This window comes from Pogonomyrmex barbatus, unplaced genomic scaffold (assembly GCF_055798465.1).
Source record: "Pogonomyrmex barbatus isolate J1 unplaced genomic scaffold, ASM5579846v1 scaffold7, whole genome shotgun sequence".
Taxonomy (NCBI): Eukaryota; Metazoa; Arthropoda; class Insecta; order Hymenoptera; family Formicidae; genus Pogonomyrmex; species Pogonomyrmex barbatus.
The window spans coordinates 7,374,470-7,396,423 of NW_028297171.1; the positions used below are offsets into that span (position 1 = coordinate 7,374,470).

Here is a 21,954-nt window from a genome sequence, read left to right on the forward strand (position 1 = left end):
TTGAAACTTACAAGTCGAAGCTCTCGTTGAATTGTGGCGACCAGTTATTGCTCTTTGATTTCGTCGATTGTTTCCTCTTTTTGCCAGTAAGATGCGGTCCGATTAGATTCACCTCAACATACGGCCTGAACATGCCCGTCGCCAATTGCCACTTCAAATCGTTCGCGGCCACAACTAAAAGAAATGAAGATTTTTTTAAATAAAATTATCCACGAGTTAAAAAATAAAATATCAATTCTCGTATTAGAGACTGTGAAAATTGTACGATCGGTTTTTACAAATTTTGTAAAATTATAATTGTACCTTTGACGGTGACTTTCTGCTCTCCCGTTCCCGGATGCGTGAAAAGATCCACCTGAATGCTCACCTCGCCCACTGAACCCTCATCTGAACCGGTGGTATCTGGAACTTCAGCAGATTGCAGTCAGAACTTATGCCCGAATACGAACCTGGTCAAGCTATAGAATGACGTCTAGACACTACGCGGACTTCGTCTGATTCTATCTGATGCTATGATCTGAGACTAAGGCTAAGAGTCTATTCTTAATTTCTATTTCTAGAGCAAATTACATGCTCTGATAATGGGCAGGTCAGGTATTTGTTAGCGTAATTATCAGAGAAGACGAAGTCAGCCTCTGTGAAGTTTTTATGATTTAGTCTTATACAGTGTGTGTCGAAAATTATAAATTTTTAGATTTCGTCGGTTCTGCATCGTGAAAAAACAAATGATTTTTTTCAGAGAATTTCAATCTTCGAAGGCTCCGTGCGTATGATACAAGTGTCCATGGTGCAGGTGATCGATCGATCAATCCATGAATCCTTTCTTTGGGTGTTTGTTCCTTCAAATTTTCGTAGGAACAATGTGAACGCTAGACAATGACGAGTCGAGTGACGATATCATGTTTGTAACAAGTGTTTTGGTGATTTAGTGGTCAAATGACAATATTTTTTCGATGCGCGCGCGCGCGCGCGCGCGCGCGTGTGTGTGTGTGTGTGTGTGTGTGTGTGGGGTGTGTGTGGTGTGTCAGAAGCGTTGTGTTGAGAAAACATGAGATCGAAAGAGGCATTTTGCTGGTCGATAAAGTTCTCAGTAGTAGTAGCAGCAAGAGTGGCGGCAGTAGCAGCACAGCGGCAGTGATAACAGCACAGCTTCCTAACACAGCTATCGTTGCCGAGAGACGTCTTTGAAACATTTTTCTTCTTTACGAAAATAAAGAATTAACATGATTCGACACTCGAATTCCTATTTATCAAATGGATATTTTAAAAATAATCGTGAAAAAAATGAAAAAGCAGATAAATCGTGTCGAAAGACGTCTCGACGCAACGATCAGTTCACTACGGCCTAAGAATCTCTCCGACACTTCCAGCGATCCTCTAAGATCGGCTCTTGTGATACCTTGTCGGCTCTCTCGACGAAGAGAGGGCTTGCTCTGGCGAAGGGGTTCCTCGAGGCTTTCCATACCCTCGGCTCCTTCCCCTTCGTCACCTCTCTCGCTGCTCATCGAACGCTGACGCTGACGTAGCGTTGACGCATCGTTCAGCGGCACTGTCCCGACAATTTTCATTACGTCGTAATGTGAGTGTAAATCACGCACCACGTCGATATATACCAACTCCTCGCGCGATAATTGCGCGATGGAAATGTGTAATGTGTCGTTAGAATATATCGCTTGTGTTTAATTAACTTGTGTATTCCTGATTAGTTTTGTATTTATCGCGATGACTTTTCGCAATTACGTGGTAAGAGACACATATAAAAATAATAGTTATTACGATTCATCAATTTGTAATGTGAATGGCGAACTTGGAGCAACGTACCTTGGTTGACTTGCGAAGTGACAAAGGTCTTGATGAGGGTGTCCGTCGTCTGCGTGTACAAGCTCAACGCGTAACGGAGGCTCTGCAGTTCCGGTGATTTCTCCAGGAACGTCTTCTTCAAGCCGTTACCGCCGGCATGGAAGTACTGCTTGATCGTGTCCAAAGCGACGTCGAGAACTGCGCACTGCTTCGGCGAAAGATTCTTCTCCACTTCCTTGGAGATATCCTGGAATGGGAAGAATATTTAACACAACAGTCTTGAAGCGATTATCTTATAGGAATTTACACGAATTAATTTAAATAATATGAAAATTAAAAATTTAACGATTTATTTCCATTACCATAACACCACTGAGAGCATTTTTGACGTCGGGTTTCCCAGCCATGTGATTCTTAAATAGCTTCGACATATCTTCTATCTTGGCATTCGCAGCGAGATTCTTAGCGTTATCCGTCAGATTCTTGAACATCATCTACGAGAAACAAGAATCATAAATCGTAATACATTTTATAATATATTATATTAATATATTCTATATAATACATTCTTATATTCTAGTAATATATGTTATTAATTTTTTTCCAGCAGATTTAATAATTATGACACATACGCTCTTATCCGTCATTGGTGGCAAAACAACGGTCTTTTCTAAAATTCTCATCACTATCTTCCACAGTTCTTTCAGCAGTCTCTTCAATACCGTCTTCTCACACGACTCAGCGTACAGAGACAGGCTACCATCGAGCAAAACCATAAGTGGCCTTAGAACATCATCGGCCTCCGCGGTTACGTTATTTCTTTGCGCTGGCTGCGACAAGGTCACCTGTCCTCCGCCTTTGATAGCCAACAAAAGATCCCCTAATTCCCTAACCGAAACCGTTATTCGCGGTTCTAAACTGTTCGCGAATAGTATAGCCAAATCATCCAGAGCGCCGTTCAATTGTTGCTGCAATTCCTTCAATATGTTCGCCGCGTCTTCCTCGAGTTTGTCGCCACCCATCGACTCGAACATCTTTTCTAATTGCACCCGAAGTTGTTGGATATTATTCATCAGAATGCACGCCTACGGAATAAAACAATTTGTATTAAGATCTGTCGTACTAACTTTGCCTGGATTTCTGCAAATTTTCTTGCTCCTAAGTACGTACAATTCGTTCCTCCTTCAAATGGCTGGGGAATTCCTTCTTCACTATATCCGCATAAGCCACCAGGACTTTGACGATGGTCTTCGCGAATCTCTTCATGTATCTCTTCCAGATCTCCGGGTCCGGGCATTCGAGCTTCGACACCACGTCGAAACATTGCGTCAGCTGTGTGAAAACATCGACGACGGAGACGCTGAAGAGCACGTGCTCGCTGCTCTTCTGGAACTGTAAAGGCAAGGTTGAAGAATCGTTAAAGAGAGTTGCTGTGTCGGAAAACACATCGAGTAGATAAAATCATGGCACTTACGCCTTCCTTTTTATCTCTACTAAAGGCACCGTGGAGATACTCTAATGAGACGTCGTCGTTCTCATTGAGCCATTGCATGACGAAGGGTTCGAACCAGGCCGGGTATTCCGGCACGGCGCCCTTGTACGGCGGCACGTCCTTGACGTAGTTGGCGTGCAGCCACTTGACTTTAAAGTGCAGATTCATATAGGCCGAGGACTTGCACAGTCTATGCTGCTCGTGCTCCTCCAGGGCGTACTTCATGTCCACCGCGAACAAAGACCACATCGTGGCCGCCGACAGTTGACCGATGTTGAGCTCCTGAGGGAATTGATTCAACACGGGCGCATAGCTGTTCTTGTCCTCCTCGATCACCGAGACTATCAGGGCGATCAGCTTGTGCCAGAAGTCGAGCGAGTCCAGTCGCGGCCCGTGATCGTCCGTGTCCCTCTTCGCCTCGTTCGGGTCCGCTTGGAATTCCCGATTGTACAGGTCGTAACAGTTTTCGAAGAGGAACTGGTACGTCGATCGCAGGCACGCCTTCACGCAATCCTTTACTACGGTGCTGGCTCGCGGCGGGCTCGACAGCTCTTGGACCTTCATACGGAAGAACGTGATGCTTGTCAGCAGGTCCACGGTGCTCTTCAAATCCATCAGCTTCTCCTGACTCGAAGCCGGGAAGTTGTTTCTGTACATCGACAGGTCGATCCTGAGGGAGTTGTGCAGCTGATCCAGTAACTTGACGAATTTTTCTTTCTACAATGAGAAACGTTTTTTTTTTTTTTTTTTAATCGGTAACGGTATCGCCTGCAATAAGATTTCCCTTTTTCGTAAACATGCTACATGTAGAAATAAATATTTTTTATTTTGTTTTTTACTGATGCAATATTTATATTTCATTTATATGGGATTTTTTTCGTTTTTTCCCTCGATCGTCTGTCGGTCTCTCAAAGATTTTCATCCGCGGCGAATTTTTTGGTTCCTGGAAAGTTCCGCGTAATATTTTCGAAGGGAAATCATGCATAATTCAAGAATACCAGAAATATACTCTCTCATATATACCAGTTCTCTTTCGAAATTAAGAGATTTACGAATTTAAATTTCGTAGGAAATTTCGGTTCACATATCGTTCGCTGTTTTATGGGAGCTGTAAGAACGTCGATTCATGTGGAGGTATGCGCAAAGGATTTCCATATTCCTTGCGCGGCAGGAAAATCCATTTGACCATCGGTCTTGACTGCCAGTCAACTAAACTGCGAATGGTGAAAAAGTATTCGGGGTCGAAGAGAATCTTAATTAAAATCTTAATTAACTAGCGTGCATACAGCCTTCCTCTCATTTTTCTTCTTTCCTTAAAAAGAAGTTATACACCAAGGAATTAAGAAATGCAATTATAAACACAACGCAACTTTGCCGCTTCTTCGACTCGACATGGATTCGTGACTTAACGGGATTTCTGGACCAAACACAAGCGTAAGACTTTGTCGCTTAAGCTTCATCGTTCCCGGCGGTCTATGTGACGAAAAGTCAAGTTAGCGATTCCCGGAAGAAATCCATTCTAATCCGTTAAATGACCAATTCACAAAGATTCAGGCTTTATTCAAAGCGCCTCGATGCCGGCGGAGACTTCGCTTGATCCCTCTCGAAAGTTTGCAAAGTAATTATTTAACTAGAGCTATATTCGCGTCAGCTGATCCCTTTATTCCTGGTGACCTGGTGAGAATGAAATTGATAGGGCGAAAAGTGGTGATCCTTGCGCAAGGACCTTCGCAAACGACCGTCCTAGGATATGAGAAGCAGCTCGGGATAACGGATAGCGCTGGTCGCGCAGGAAATTGCACGCGTACTTCTTGCTCCTCGCCACCCCTCGCGATCCCTCCCGATCTTCTATTACGCGATGGAGATGCCACGGCGCAACCTTCAACATCCGGCACTTACCCCGAAGTTACTGGCGGCGAATCTATCACTGGCCGACACGGCCGGACTAGCGGTCGTATGGGCGTAGTACGCATTTATGTTCGCCAGGAGGGTCGACATAACGGCCGGCACGCCTGGACACAGGTACTTGGTTGAGAGGCAGTGGAAGTGCCTGGAAAACATGAAATCACGATCGTATCGAAGAATACGTCCCTCTCCTTCTATCTTTTACTATACCTGAGAGCAGTTACCGGCTTATCTTAATCTCAAATATACGTTTTATGATTTTTAATGACACCTTTCGTCTCTCGCTTTCAATTTTCAAAAATCGTTTCGAATATAAAATTAATATCGAATATGAAATAAAATTAGCGTAATAAATTAAAGTTATTATGATGTAATAAAATCAGCAGTTGCCAATGTGTGTGACTTCGACGGCACTCACGTCATCGCCTGGTAGATGCTCTCAATGCCGTAACGCATGGCGAACTCGTCAACGAGCTCCTCGCCAGGAGGATCAAAGTAGACCTTCCAGGCATCGTCGCCCTTCGCCTGAGGTAACGTCACCATGCCGCCGTTCTCCTCGCATAGACTGTGGAACAGATTCTCGTGCAGACAGGTGTACTGCACGTGGTAAGGTGCCACCTTCTCCTCGCCCTTAATCTCAACGCTGATGTGCAGTCGAATAGCGCCCGACACCGCGCTCTTGTCCGTCCTCTTTTCCAGATTGTACCAGACGTCCATCTCGCCGCTGAGAGTTCGGACCTCGATGATGGTCTGCCCGAGAAAGTCGTCGCTCTCCCTCGTCAGTTTTTGCCTCAACTTCGACTTCAGATCGTTGTCCTCGTCCCACACTCGAACCTTGATCCGATCGGACGAATTGTGGCACTCGCTACGAATAGGAATTTCTAGTTTTTACAACATGTAACGCCCCTTCTGAGACCGGATGGAATTTCTTCTAGTAGTACTCTGAATAATCGTGATAATTTGTCCAAAGTAACGTTAACGTATTTCGAAAGTGGATAAGTGGACAAGTAAACATAAATGTAAACGTCTGCGAGCAAACGTAACAATTGACGTCATCGCTCAATGGAAACGGACGGGGAATTCACGGTGAGCGAGATTGAGAGCGGAGAGAATTATGCATTCCGCCGGCGTAGTGGAGAAACTTGCCAAAATTACTTACAAGTAGAACTTCTCGTGCCATACTGGATTTAGCTCCCGCGGCATGGTCCTCGTGCGTTTCTTTACTTTGCCAACTTGGACCGTCACGTAGGGGTCGGATGTGCCGCTCTTATCTTTGGCGATCAATCCCTGAGCGCTGATCACTAGAGATGGGAGAAGAATACAATTAGGGTGCCGTCCATCAGGTTGAAATGCCTACGACTCGCGCGTGGAATGGATTCGAGCGCGAAAGAATTCATTCTGGAAGCGTAAATTTCTAATTTTGCGGCGTACGTAATTCGATTACCACGGGACAATACCGTCGAGTGAAAACATTACCCAAGTTTGCCAGCTGGCCGGTATCCAAGAGCCTGCGAGGGTTAATCCAATAAAGCTAACAGAACCGGGCCGGATATCCGCCGGAACATCTGTTCGCACCGCGTCGGCGAAAAAAAAAAATTTGCCAACCCCCATGGACCCCCGTATTTCCATTTTTAAACCGTACGAATATACCGAAATCATGGAGATTGAACAGTTCTTGCGTATCTCCGCCGTATTTCTTCCTCTCGTGCAATCTCGCGAATAAAACGGACGGGCGATAAAAAGCGGAATATCCGGATTCGTGACTCGGTGCAGGTTTCGAGAGATTCGCGTGGAGACCGAACTCATGTACTTAAACAGCATCGCAGATAAACGGGTCGAAATTACGATTTATCCCGCGGGGATAATTCGTCGTATCGTTCGACAGGAGATCGTAGCCTCGATTCGAACCGACGAGGTAGCCGGATGATCGGCCACAAACGCGTGGTTACGGCTCTCGAAACCGAGGCCGCGCGTTCATCACCGTGCCCGCGAAGCGATAAAATTTTACTGTCCCGCCTCGATTCTGATTCGGCGACGTACGGCGTATTTTATACACATCCTCTGGTTAAATCCGCATTTACGTTCCCAGTAGACTTCACATTTATTACTTATGACAGATATAATCCATCTCACCGTAGAGAATGTAAGTTACTTCATTTCGACAGTGATTGTAATAAGAGGAAATAATCATCAATCGTTTCGCTGTGTTTTTCGATACTTTTCACTTTAATCATCGACGTTTACGACGGAAATAAAAATTGATTTCTTTTTTTACGATATATACGACTCGTATAAATCCACGAGATGTGTTTCGATCTTTCGCCATCGAATTAATTCTCTCGGCACTTACGGATAGACAGCAGGCTATTTGGAAGACACTTTTTGCGGACGTTTCATATTCATCTATTCGCACGTGCACGCGGAGCCGAATGAATAAATATGACTCTGCTTTATACGAGAATTTAATTAAAAAAACAGGTAGTTCCGAAAACAGGTGAGTCCCGCAGGGCTTTTATCTCGAAATATTCGAGAAATTGAGAAGAGCCGATGCTTCCATTGTATCTTCTTCATTATTAAATCGCTCGGCGCTTTTTTGCAAAACTCTTCAGACCCACGTTTAAAACAATCGACCTTATTCCCCGAGGGGAAGAAGGACTTGCGGTGAATTTCAATTTTTAAACATAACAAATCGACAGATGTAAACATATTAATTCTGAATTTACTGCAAAATGACATCCTTTCTTTTTATCCGCTCATTACAAATATATATACGTTATGTAGGTAAGAGACACATGCAAAGGCTCAACATCCATCCAATTTGGACAGTCGATATCCATTGTAGACAGCCATCGTAAAAGCGTGCAGAAGCTCGGCGTGGATCATATACATATATTATTACAACGTGTTTATACGTATATGAGCATATACGTAGACACATACATAGAGACACATGTTGACATAAAAGGAATATTTAAAATATATATATATATATATATATATATATCATATAAACATATATATGCGTGTGTATGTGTGTGGTATATATATCAGGTAACGTGCTCCGATTTAGATCAACGGACAGACACACATGCCCATGCTACTAACTCTTTCTGACTCGCACCGCCGATTGCAGTGGGGACGATCGTCGATGCTTCCTGCCCTCGATGAATGTCGATTTCATACCTAATCTCATTAATCATCAAGTCATCGCCACAATCCACTTTGAGAGAGATGTCAAGAGTCTCGGCGCATATAGGCGCGTCTGCGTGTCTCTCTATCTGTATCCGTGTGTGTGTGTGTGTGTGTGTGTGTGTGTGTGTGTGTGTGTGTGTGTGTGTGTGTGTACACGTGTATGTGTTTGTACGTGTGCGTGCACGTATGCATGTGTGTGTGTGTGTGTGTGTGTGTATGTTGTAATTTGCGCAGCAGACTGCGTACTACATCACACAACACCTGTACTCTCCATCTGATATAAATGGGCGTTGGGCTTCATTAATTTGATAATTAATCCGGTGCAAGATCATTATCGGTCAAACGCGATAATGATTCAGTCCAGGTTCATGGATTTGTGGCGTTTATATTTATTTATAAATGCCCATTCGCGCGCGTTTTATTCGGGGGATTTTGCGCGGTAAAGGCACTTAAGATCGGGAAGAGGTGCTACATACATCACGCTCGGCAGAGAATGCACGCGAATTGAAATTGAGCACTTTATCGCCTATAAATCCGTTACGAAAATAAAGCAGATATGTCAAACGTCGAAAATTCCTCACTGTTAAACGATACAATACGCGCAGATATCGAATGGATTGTGTTGTGCATGTTTTACGTCGTCACGTCGCGTCCTACGTGACCCGATATGATAGAACTCGACATCTCGCGAATTTAATTTTTAAATACGAGAAAATATCCGAAATATAACGCGAAATGTTTTGGGTTTTCTCACCTACGTGCAGAGGAGGAAAATGTCAGCTCGACGTCGCGACGATTGACCGCGATGCAACGTAAAGTATCACAATCATCATCGGTATCGAACACGGTATAATTTGCCGTTTGCGTGTGCGTTTACGGGATTATCAATGATCGCCATCAATATGGCGTATTATTGATTCTACGTGTCAAGCCGCGTACTCCGTGCACAATCTCGCGATCAAATACACGCTCGCACGCTAATTTAACGCGTCGTGCTCGCAGCCGCGAGTCGCATGCATTTTTGATTTGATCATACTGCGTATACACTGCGGCGATTATGTGCGGTGTCGTTTTTTGTCACGTAGTCACACCTCTCATCCCTTATTTATTGGCTCCATCGCGAAGGATCCCTCTTCGCATCTCTCTTCGACCGCGCGATCCCCCGGCGCGCAATCTGCAGATCTCGTAGCCATTTTAATTTGCGCCAAGTGAGTCAAGAGATTTGATTACTGGGGCGGAAGAGGAAGCGGCGCCGACTGTTACCACCTCCGCTCCCCACCCCTTTCGCCAATTTGCACCCCCGTTTGGCACCCCCTTATTTTCCTGAATCTCCTCCCTTATTTCACGGAGGCTACAGCCTGCTGAGAGTGCACGATCGAAATCAGATTATTCTCGGAATTGCGCACGTGGAAGTGTCGAGGGATTAAAAAATTAAGAGTTCTTACGTAAAAGAAGATTAAAGTAGCGACGACTCTGCTTTGACTTATTTTACAGAGAAAGCTCCCATCAATAGTTAAAACTGACGCTCGAATTCTCTTATGAAGATTTATATGTACGCTTCGTTCGGGCGACTCGATACCGCGTCTTGCTTCTTTTCTTTCGATGTAATTCTTTATCGAGAGGAAAGTCACGAACAGAGAAGAACCGGTTGGCCAACCGACCACGCAGTTAACAATTTCTTGGCGAAGTGACTTCGTCCAGAAATTGTCTCGATTTTCTCTCGCTCCTTTTTTGATTATCCAAACTCGTTTTCCGCGCCGACAGTATATAAACGCGCGAGGAAGGAAACGCTCACGATGGTGGAAATAAAAAGCCTAGAGAGGAGGAGACGGGCTGTCTGAAACAGACCATTCCGCCGATTTTATTCTTCTTTCTCTCTTTTTCCTTTCTTTTTTTTTTTTTTATGCCGCGTCCTATTTACTTATCTCCATTTTCAACGGGACAACCCTCCCTTTTTCATACCGCCGTCCTCTCTTTTTCTCTCGCTATTTCCACCGTTAGCGGCGGACTAGGAAAGCTCCGCCGGATACCTCGGCAGCTTTTGAAAGTTTTGTTGCAGCTCGCTGTGCTTATCGACTTTTCTCCGCTGGAACACGTTCTCGCCGCGCAAATATATCGCCCATCCACCTTTATCTTTCACGCTGATCGTAAATAATTAAGTACCTCTTAGTGTTCGTCCATCTCCCGCATTATGTTAAGTGCAGAAAATGCAGTTTTCAGTTACATTAAATTTCCCGTGGATCATTTAAGACTCGTCTCCGAGTTCTCGCTCGTCCGCGGCTTTCTCGTTCAGCCTTTTGATTAAAGCAAGATGGAGAGCAACGCGTTATGGATTGTTGCCGTAATCATTATCGAAGTGTCGGATGTGCGAATAACGGTAATGAGAGATATGAAATACTCTCTTTGCGCGGCCAACTGAAACGTTAAGATCTCCCTCGGGAACCTCGGCGATCCACGGTTATTTAAGATGGGTCGAGACTGCCGGGGAAATTCCTTGCGTGAGATTCTCCTCAACCCGGGACTGGACTGGGCAAATCTCCGCAGTGGAAACGTTGCTGCAGGCGCACTCTTGAGAAGAGGCGGCTCCTCCATTTTCCACGGCAACGGCCGTGGAGGCGACGAAGGAAAGAGAATCGAATCCCCTCGGACTTTGCGCCGACGAATTCTCTTAATCCCTCGCGTTTTTCGAGCGTATTTCCAAGCGTCCCCATTCGCATTTCCAACGTTTCTCATTATTGGCTGCGATCCACGTCGATCGAAATAACACCCCTTTCCCTTCTCTTCTTCTCTTTCTCTTTCTGGGTTACATTTTGCATACTTAAAATATTAAATAAACGTGCCGGGAATCGACAAAGCGATGTAACATTACGCTGACAAGAATACTGACAAGTATTTCCTGATTAATAGAATATGCCCGTTTGATTGTATTCTTTTATGCAGTTCCTCCAGTAGATAAGAAATATATCTATTCATACATAACATGAATGAGCTGCGGAGGCTGAGCACATAGCTATTACGCTTGTACGTCTGTACGTTGAACTATCGATCTTCGCGAAGAGGAGCGCATACGTATGCAGCTTGCACCGCTCCCGTCTGCCACGTCGTTTGCGGCAGTGGACTACGATTGCAATTTCGGGCGGCAAACTGTAATTTTCTATGACATACGCTACCTGTAATGCCGTGTAAAGTTATACGCTTGTCATTTTTATTGGCATCTGACACGTTACAACTGTGCCGGCGAATTGATAAAAATCGGGAGAGATAAAAGTCGTCGCTGTAAATGTAAATGATTGCGCGGGGTGGGGGTGGGAGGGGGAGGAGACTATTCCCGGACGGCACATAAATCCCATAATTCACCGATTGGTATATTCACCGATTTGACACGAGCGTCGTTCGAGATGATTCACAGATCTGGGCGCATCGAAATCGCCCTGTCGAAACGACGTCGGCGCCGTAATGCGTTTCGGTCGACCGACCTTCACAAATTGTTTTAGTTTTCATTGTAACAACGAATGCGAGACGAGAATATATATATATTGCTATTCTCGTCTCGCATTCCTATATATATATATATATATATATATATATATATGTATAGGATATGTATATATCGTTGAACTTTAATATATTTCGAAACTTTGCGCACGAACGAACGACGGAGTCGAGCGGGATACGTCGCTCGATCGATCCTGGAGGTTTGACTTCGTGCCCGACGAAGTACATCGATCGTACAATGTGCATGCCCCGGTGGTGCAATTGGAATGCGAGAACTTGACTGCGGAGTACGCGGCACAACGCAAAGTGCGCCTCGTATATCACGCGCCGTTGATTATCAGCCCCCGATGGTGCTCTGTGATATAGATCTTTTTCGTGTTTGCTTTGAATCGTGCGCCGTGCGACACGAGAACACGGTGATTGAAAAATCGAGATCTGTGAGACTCGCGGCGTGCTCATCGATACGCGCGCGCGCGCGCGCGCGCGCGCACGAGATACATAATCCGCCGCTTCTGCTCTTGATTACGGATTGTCAGATGAATTTGTAGTCCGCGAGTGCACCGAAGTTTCAAACTCATCGGAGAATCTGTAAGCGACAGAAATTACGGCGGTCGTGATGCAGCCTGTACCTCGGTGATTCAGAAACTTTGCCCTCGTGATTCGCAGCAGAAGAGAGTATCGCCTTACGAGGTATTAAGTGAAACGAGCGATCTTTGCAGTCGTTCTCAGAATTTTAACGAGTTTTCGTGTAACCGTGTGTGGATTTATATTCAAGCGTGTATGTATACGTGGTATACAGAACTGAGTGACTCGTTATTGAGATTGTGGTGAATGATCATTAAAACGCTCTAAAGGTATCAGTATCGTGTCACCTGTGATGGCGATCTTGCAGGACCACTTGCTGGTACCCTCAAGGACGATCTGCTCGGCCTGCTCGAGGCTGTCTATGTGCGTATCCGGGTCGACTGAAAACGTTGTGCTGAAAAGAAGACAATGTCCTCGTCATCGGATCGTCCTTCGACAACCTCTCGTACCCTTCTCCTCTCATCGTCATTTCGCACTCTTAGAGATTCCTCAAAGCCGGTATATCCTCAAGGCAACCGGGAGGCGTACGTCTTACGGAGGCCACCGAAGGACGCGGGATTGTCGCGAGGCGGAAAATCGTCCTTAACCATCCAATATCATCCAACAACAGCGGCAACAGCAGCAGCAGCAGCAGCAGCATCAACGACGGCCATATTCAGCAGCTCAGCTATGCTAGCGGGACATTACATTGGCGCAGCCAGGACACTAAGATATTTTTCCGGGATTAGCTTGTGTGTATTTCGACGCCTCTTTTACGTGTGTATGTGTGTATCTCATACGTGAAAGCGAAGCGAAACGTGTGTTTTAAATCCATCATCTCAATACGAGATGGATTAGCTAGGTCCGCTGATCCAGAGTTCCACCCTGTAATCCCTCAATGTGACCTTTGCGAATTTTGCGCGGTTCGAGTGTACGGAATTTGACGGATGAATATAGATGCAGATGCCCCCCGATCGGACAGACGGGATTGACACCCTATTCGAATTATAACTCTACCAGAAGCAAGAGCGAGATTGATTTTATTTACATCGAAAAGGAGCGACGGGATTGACATATGGAAGAATAATAGATGGGGCGAAGTTTCAGGAGAGCGAGAATCGCGTCGACCAAGATGTACAACAGAATGCCATATCTAAGTTCTTAAAGTTTCGTCCGAAGTGCACGGGAGAGGGTGGGAGGGGGTATGCACAAGAAAGGCCAATCGATCACTGCGAGCATTGCACGGATGCGGGATAACGAGCACGTTGCCATACCACCTGTTAATCCCTTACCATTGCAGAATTAACGCTGTTTTACAGGGGAAAGTGTTTGATAAGGGCGCGTCAGTCTGGAACAAGAAAACTTGTTGCTCGACTCGCATGGCCCGTCGCCAACACGAGACTTCCATTGATCTCTCAGTTATGGTAATAATCATTTCCCAAGGACGATACGAACAGGTTTGATCAGACACAATGATCGGTTATTTGATCAAATTTCTGCCTGTCCGTCGGGAGAATCTAATTTCTTTTTTCTTTCGATCGAAGAGTAATTACAAATATCCATTATTCGTGAGAGGTGTCTGTATCGAGTTAAAAGTTTATAAAAGTTACGAAATTGGAATGTAAGTATGTAATCGTATTATAAATAATTTAGTGAAGTCTAAGGTAACTTAATTTTCTCAGGAGCAAATGTTCTGGTATATTGAAAGTAAGAAAGAATGAAATTCTCTTTCAAGTTGGCGAACATCGATCAACGCCGTTGAATTATTCTTCGCTAAAGTATACCGAATATAACTATAAAAGCTGTATGTATTTACATTTCTATTATCCCTGCCGACGTGGAATAACAATTGGAAGAAGAAAGGTTTCATCTTCCCTTTGATTCGGAATCACAATGGCCCTGGGGACGTGTCACCACGCGAAATACAGACGGCGAGTAACAATGAAGGTAGAAATCATGCGAAATGTGTGTTTCGGCCAGAACACTTTTTTCCCCCTCGATGTCGCGTATTTCTTTCGCGCACGTGTTTCCTAGCGGTACATCTCTCGCGTGGTAATAATCCGTGGGAACAAGATCAATATGCGCCACACGTGGGGCATGCCTTGCTTACGACAAGTGAATAAACGACACAAACTAACCTGCTTGTTTCTTCAACAGTAATTTTATAAAGCCACTTTCCAACAAAGAAAATGTGTTTAGTTTCACAAGATGTATCGACTCACTCTTCTTCTGCATGCCTGACAAACTTCACCGTCTATAATTCACAAACTAATTTACCTCTCAAAATGAAACGTCTCGAGGGAGGAGGGAGAGGGAGGCCGTATCGTTCCTCGACCATGTCTCTATGTCCCCTATGTATTAAAGCGCGTTAAACGCCAACCGTTGACCTAAACCGATGCTCCATCGAGATGAATTTATTTTCCTTATCTTCGACACGCGAGACCTATTTCTGCCGTAGGTAGAACCAGGAGCCAAGCTGACGGCGTTCGATCGAAGGGATGATCGATGCGACTAACGTTCTCATCTCACGGCAGAATGCAACGGGAAGGAGAACGCGCCCCCGATATGCCGAAGATTACAGGTGGTTGGTAGATTGCTTTCGATGGACGACGCTGTGGTATTGGCCTATCGGTCAGGGACTCGCGTTCATGGAAGCTCGGCAGCTATAGCCGGGCCGGAGTTTGCTTTAGACAATGGCAACGGCACATACTTGCCGCCACAACAAGTTGCCACGTGACCCTAATGGACTTTCGATTGAATGTCTCCTCCGCTCCCCCGGGGGAGCGGAGGAGTCATCGCGTGATGCCTGACCGGGTACGATCGCACGACACCCGGTACGTGTACAAGTATATATATATAATTCACCGTGCAAAACCCATGTGCTTTCATGTCGACGCAAACAGAGAGCGACGAGAGAGCGCGGACTCGATTCGCGCGACTTTTCCCGTGACTTTCGTTAATGAGGAGTAACGGGTGGTCCGAGGCAGATGCGTTTCCCGAGGACTTCCGGAGGAACTACCTCGCCCGAACGGGGTGGTAATTGAGGTGTTGCTCCCGGAGGAATTCGCCCGAGCGGACTGCGAGCGAGATTTCATTTCGCCGGTAAAACACGAAACACTCCAACTGTTTCCCTGGAAAAGAGGCTATTGCAAATAGCGCGTTGAGCGCCGGGAGGCGAACGGAGGAGGGAACTGTCTGCAAACTCGATTTCGCCGATCTCGTTCGGGACGGGCTTGCCATGGCGGCAGCTGCGAATTGGCGTGAAATTGGAGCGAAGAGGAAGTACCATTGAGAGGGGAGGAGAGAAAAGAAGGAAACACACCGATGGGGAGGCGAGTGTCCGATTAAATGGTGTTGTACGCAACGATTAGCGCGCGGTATTGTTCTCCATCCAGCGGACAAATGTAAGATCATAAAAACGTCAGCACATACACGTAAAACAGCAGCGTAGCGTACACGCGCACACATACACGATAGTCTGCATTGGTTGAGAGCGGGGAGAGGGAGGTAAGTTAAGGGGATATGTAAGTCAAGGAATGTATTTCGAAGGAGGGAACGAAGATAGTTCGTCCATCGTGAGTGTACGTAAACGTGCGCGATACATCCGAGTTGTCGAAGAAATTAAAGGAAAATAGGAGCCGAGTGCTAAGAATAAAAACGAGTTTAGATCGCAATTTGCAGCCCCGACGTGAGAACTTTCTCTTATCTATCATCGCACGATGGTCGAACCGGCCTCATAATTACATACGGGAATTACATGTAAGGTAAGTTGTTGCTCGATATATAGGTATGTTAATAGCAATCAATACAACACAGCCACACGCGCGGCAGCCACCAAGAGCCAGTTATTTACCCTCAGATCTAAGTGTAATAATAATAATAACAATAAGTAAGAAGAATCAATCTTGTGCGGACACGCATTATATATAACGGGTACTTGGAGACAACGACGACTCGCACTGTACAGATCAAGGTATATATATATATATATATATATATATATCAAGGCATACGCAGCACACATATGTAAGTATCATGACGGACACCATACTGATGACACGCTCGTCGCATGGGGTACGGAGAGTGCACAAGACCAGTTTAGGAACCGGCGAGCACGGGCTGGCCACAAACCTGTAATAGCGATCTTCGCCGACCACTTGCTGGTACCGTCCAAAACCGATTGCTCCACCGCCATCATGTGACCCAAATGCGCCTTTTCGTCGACCCCGAAGACTGACCTAAACTCCGACGAGACTCTCTTTCATATGAGCTATGCCAACAGCCACGATCTCATCCTTTCTGCTTCTCTCGTCCCGCAAAATTATCTTTACCTCGCGATTATCCCTCTCTAAAATAGTTCTTCCGCCGCGAGACGTTCCCGGAGGAAGAGATTACTCCGTTCACGAAATATTGTAACTCGTGGAGCGTTGAAGCTCATAAAAAAAAAAAAAGAAAGAAAAACGTTCCGCGGAACGGAATTTCAACGCGACATGTGTATTTAACCATTCTTTTGTAATCCGATGAAAATCGCGTGCTGCCCCGCTTTTTGCAGTTCGGCATCCCGTGAAACGAAACGCGTCGCAGACGATTACCAGCGAATCTCTATGTGACAACTTAAGAATTCCCTTTGTGGGATCAATTGTACGTTCAGACGACTGTTTCCCGTTAAATTTTTCCGATATCACGACTAGAGGGTAAGCGGCGGGAATTGAGCGTTTCGCCGAAGGAAAATTTTTAGCGCGCGTATCGAGCAAACAGTCTTCTAATTAAAGCGACCGATCATCGATCAAGCTGCTAACGAGGATTGCTGCTAACGATTGATTGCTCGATAATACAGCTCGGTTTAGACGAGCGGCTATAACTACGTGACTACGGATGCATCGCATATATATATATATATATATATATATATATATATATGTATATATATATATATATATATATATATGTATACATATATATATCTCTCTCTCAGAGAGGACGAGATCGGGCTTTGTGATGGTGAAGATTTCGCTTTAGCCTCGCCTACTCTGTCTTATAATCTTCTCTACCTAATGTTATCGCCACTGCATCGCTATATCGGCTACGCGTTGCATTTTTTTGATTACGGATTAATTCCAATCTATCGCCGTTAGGTAGGAGCCAATCTTAATTGAAAATTATTGTCGCCTGGGATATTAAATTAATTACGATTTTCAGTGATACGCGTAACCATTGCGGGCAACAATATTTCTGCATTGCAGTATTTCTTGCGGAAGCAACTGGGAGACGTTTTCTCTGACATGTAATAATGATCGCTGCAGCTGTTCCACTAATTTCGCACGTGCTAATTACCGGAGGAACTAAATTACGGTAATGCCCGGCAAAAACGAAAAAAATATCCGTAAAAGGCATTAATACGCTCTGATTAATTCATATGTTAATTAATAAAGAGATCTTTGTTGAATTCATCAACAAATCCGCTTGCGTTGATGAAAAAATAATTCAGAAAAATTCTCTCTCTCTCTCTCTCTCTCTCTCTCTCTCTCTCTCTCAACTGAACTAACTATATCGCAATTCACTGCGTGAAATTAGCTTGCAATTATACGCTCAAAAATTTTTTTTTTTTTTTCATGATATGCTAATTATATAACTAATTGAACAGATATCGACTGGTTTATCGGAGCGATTATTGGATCTCTCGCAGTGCAGATCGCGCGAGTGATATTAATCAACGTTGATTTTCATTAACCGACTGCCTACCGAGTTGGCTTTTATCGCGATGGCTTTTACGGAACCTTTTACTCCATGTCCGTCGCTCATCGTCGATATTTATAATCGTCGCGATAACAAGCCGATACTAGGGTAATAAGATTGAAATGCAGCGCGGGCACAGTTGCGGAAATATCTCGAATAGCTTGACGCTTAATTAATTATGGCAGATATGCGATGGATTGATGCAAGGTGCGCAAATGCGATTAGACATTATTATGATGATGCTGATGTGCCTAAGCCGCGTGTGTTATGCATTTATCATGCACCGCAAAACGGGTCGGCCTCGATACCTGAAAACGATTGCACGGCGCATGATCTCATTATATTTCTGTAAACAAATCAAAATTTATTTGAGCACACATATTTATATTTAATCAACAATATCATCGGATTGTATATATGTATACGTGAATTTCAAATAACACACAAAAATTTTTCCATTACAAGCACGATTCGGAATTTGAACTAAAATGATATCGCGCGCGTGGGTGTGTGTGTGTGTGTGTGTGTGTGTGTGTGTGTGTGTGTGTGTGTATGTGTGTGTGTGTGTGTGTGTGTGTGTCAATGCCGATTATCGAGCGGACAATATTAATTTGTGAGATTATTTAATTCTGACAGCTTATTTGATTGCATTGAAACGCGTTTATTGAATGAAGCGGATTCTGCCTTCCCGTTAAATCGATAATGTTGTGGAAATTATTATAATTGAATGTTATATTATTATATTAAAGTTATAAACACGCAGCGTAGCTTAACTCTCAGTTTTCGTAGTTTTTGCCTCTCTTTCTTAATTTAGATATATATTGTATATAAAATTTATACAAACAATAATATAAAATATATATATATATATATATATATATATATACAAATATATATGTATATATATATATATATATTTTTTTTTTTTCTGCTGTTTTGCAAATGGCAGAGAAAAACTATTGATCATGACTGTATGTTGAGGCTCTGGCGATATAATATATACGATACAAAATAAAATAAATATATTGTAACTTACGAAGATACCAAGGGAATCACCACGCAGTCTAAAACGCGAATCGTGTTTGCCGCATTTATCGTAAAGCATTACTCACGAACATTCGCACGACATGCTACTCCAGAGGTGTGTCGTGGCGCATTAATATTCGTTCAAACGATGTTGATACGGCGTTTAACGATTTCTTATGTTTGAGTTCACGGAATAGATCTGGCTCGGCGGTGGCGATTTATTCGCGAAACCATTAACCATCCGCTCACGCAATGCGAGGGTGAAAAGCGGGGATTCAGACGGATTGTTAGCGGCGCCGACTAATTAGCTCGAAATTGAAAACGGCTTTTATTTACTATCGAAAGGAAAAAAAGTTATGCCGTTGTCATAACCAGGCGATTTTTTTTTTCACGAGATTTATTACGTTGCGCAACAAGCGCGCCGTTATTCACCTCGAAACTGTCTTTCTGAAAAATAGCGAGCAGTGGCGACAAATAATCATTAAATCACGTCGGGATCGATCCGTACATCGATCGAGGCTGTATCTTCTCGAACCGAATTGCCATTGAGTGACAGTACGGTTTTCGTTGGATTGACCTCCGCTGCGAAGAAAAGAAGAAAAGAAAAAGAAGCGGACACAGTGGGCAGATACTCACCGAATCAGTTCGAAGATTTCTGGTTTCTCTCGTTCTCTTTGCTTCATTCTCTCCTTCATTGCTGTAATTATGCTATTCGCCTTATCCTCAGCGCCGTGCTTCGAGCTCTTCTCAGCCGCCCCTGAACGAACGAAATGGCAAAATATAAATATGAGACTCACATATGATTACTTAGATGTGTCATTAAAGACGCATTACTAAAAAAATTTTTCATTAAATATTTAAATCCAATTATTTGTTACAAATTTCAATCCTCTCGATGTCGTGCCGGTGTCGATAAAACGTTTTATCTCCGTTTTTATCTCCGATAGAAAGAGAAAGAAAGAAAGAAAGAAGAGAGAAATGTGTTTAAAAGATTTATTACGCGATTCGGCGCGCGGGCCGCACTGTTTTTCAATGCATTAACTGATAAAATGCTTATAAAAAAGTTGCATTTTTTTTTCGAGGCCAGAATTCTATATATATATATATATATATATAGAATTCTCACAAAAATCATGATATTGTCGGTGAATAACGATTGAATAACATATGTTTCTTTTTTTTTTTCGTTCTTCGATATCGCTTGAATACGATACTAATAATACCGTTCGACGATCAGTATTGCAAAATTACATGTAAACTGGAGAATATGACACATCGTACGTACGGATCATGATAGATGGGCGTGCGTTCTGCGCGTTATATAATAATCGCGTCAATTTTGATTATATATAATCGTTGAACATCAGATATATTAGATGCAAGAACGATAGCGCGGCAGCGCAGAAACAATCTGCAATCTGATACGCGGTGTCGATCGCGTTTTCGAATTTACGCGTCGAAGCTACTTTCGGCCAGGCGATCGATGCCGGCTATTTTAATTATTATTAGGAAATCCCGTTGTATCTAATCGGATGGCGATTGCCATCGAGAAGGGAAGAGATACCTGGGAGGATAAATGATACGAAAGGACATGACGCGAAACACCCGGTACATTGAAATTACAACGGACAGCGGTGGATGAAGGGAGAATTAATTGAGAACGGAATTACAGGGCAAACCGTCGTGCGGCGAGTCGGAGGCAGAGAGGCTGTAAATTAATCGTGGACTGTCCGATCAAGGAAAGAAACTTTATCGGGGGACACAGTCGACGATCGAGGGGGAAGGGGATGGCAATCATTAGTCGAGGAGTGCTAGCACGAATCGATAGCGAATGGTATCCAGACGAAAGGGACGTCTATAGAGAAGGCGAAGATCGTCGGAATCAAATTGAAAGTCTGATGGACGGGCCGACGTTAAAAGTGTCATTACTTTCCGATTTCCGAACATTGGAAATTGATTTATAAAATTCGTCGCGACACGGATACTTTCGTCGGTATCAAAAACGTAAAATGGCCCCACGAACGTATTGCGCTTACCGAAAAATGATTTTTCCGCAAGAAATGGTCAATCCATGAAATTCAATTGCACGACTTAATAAGCGCTCGTTTATCCTGTTATGAATCGATTTTATACGGGACAAGAATAATATCCGCTTATTGACAAGACACCGGCCGACGACGGAAATAACACTCTGTGACTCTGTAAGAAGCAATGGACAGAGGTCGAAGAATATTACAGAGAAATTAATTATTAATTCGCTTCAAAGTAGCAAAGAGGAAAATAGTCATTTAAACGTACGTCTTTTCAAACTTTTTCTTTTCAACTTATTCATTCGTTCTAATCTTTCTTTAACGAATTGCGAAACTTTTCTCGATCTCGCTGCTCGATTCTTGCTGCCCCGCCGAGAGACAATTGATTTCCCTACTGGCCGACCGTTAATAAATAAATCAATTTTTAATTACGTAGCTGAAAAAGAGGAAGCCTTTGCGATCTCGGCGCTTTATAATCTCTAAAATACAATTATAACTTCGAAAAATCCTCTAATACGTAATTATGACAACTGTTAATTTCGTTCCCTTTAAGACCAATTGCAAAGTGAAGTAAGCAATTGTGCATTCATTATTTATTTATTTATTATTTTTATTGTTGTTATTTTTTTTATAATTTTATAGTAAATTATAATACATTTCCTTATTTCTTTGTACATAATTGTGCAATTCACAATTTTTTTTCTACATTTCCTC

At 43.7% G+C, this 21,954-nt stretch overlaps 1 protein-coding gene across 7 annotated transcripts in view; it reads right to left on the minus strand.

Annotated features, from left to right (window-relative positions):
• unc-13 (protein unc13 homolog) overlaps positions 1-21,954 on the minus strand; it is a 94,281-nt gene that overhangs the window by 9,468 nt on the left and 62,859 nt on the right. For 2 of the 7 annotated variants that reach the window (XM_089083562.1, XM_089083559.1), the window contains 13 exons: positions 19,847-19,967; positions 16,580-16,686; positions 6,357-6,498; positions 5,616-6,062; positions 5,192-5,342; positions 3,275-4,009; positions 2,971-3,192; positions 2,433-2,885; positions 2,163-2,294; positions 1,822-2,047; positions 1,400-1,549; positions 304-408; positions 12-174 (listed from right to left, as the gene is read on the minus strand). In XM_089083562.1, the coding sequence (XP_088939688.1) occupies positions 12-174; positions 304-408; positions 1,400-1,549; positions 1,822-2,047; positions 2,163-2,294; positions 2,433-2,885; positions 2,971-3,192; positions 3,275-4,009; positions 5,192-5,342; positions 5,616-6,062; positions 6,357-6,498; positions 16,580-16,686; positions 19,847-19,967 (3,154 nt within the window). Of the gene's footprint in view, positions 1-11; positions 175-303; positions 409-1,399; positions 1,550-1,821; positions 2,048-2,162; positions 2,295-2,432; positions 2,886-2,970; positions 3,193-3,274; positions 4,010-5,191; positions 5,343-5,615; positions 6,063-6,356; positions 6,499-12,756; positions 12,864-16,579; positions 16,687-19,846; positions 19,968-21,954 lie in introns of all 7 variants that reach the window. The other 5 variants (XM_089083560.1, XM_089083561.1, XM_089083564.1 and 2 more) reach the window with 5 other exon arrangements.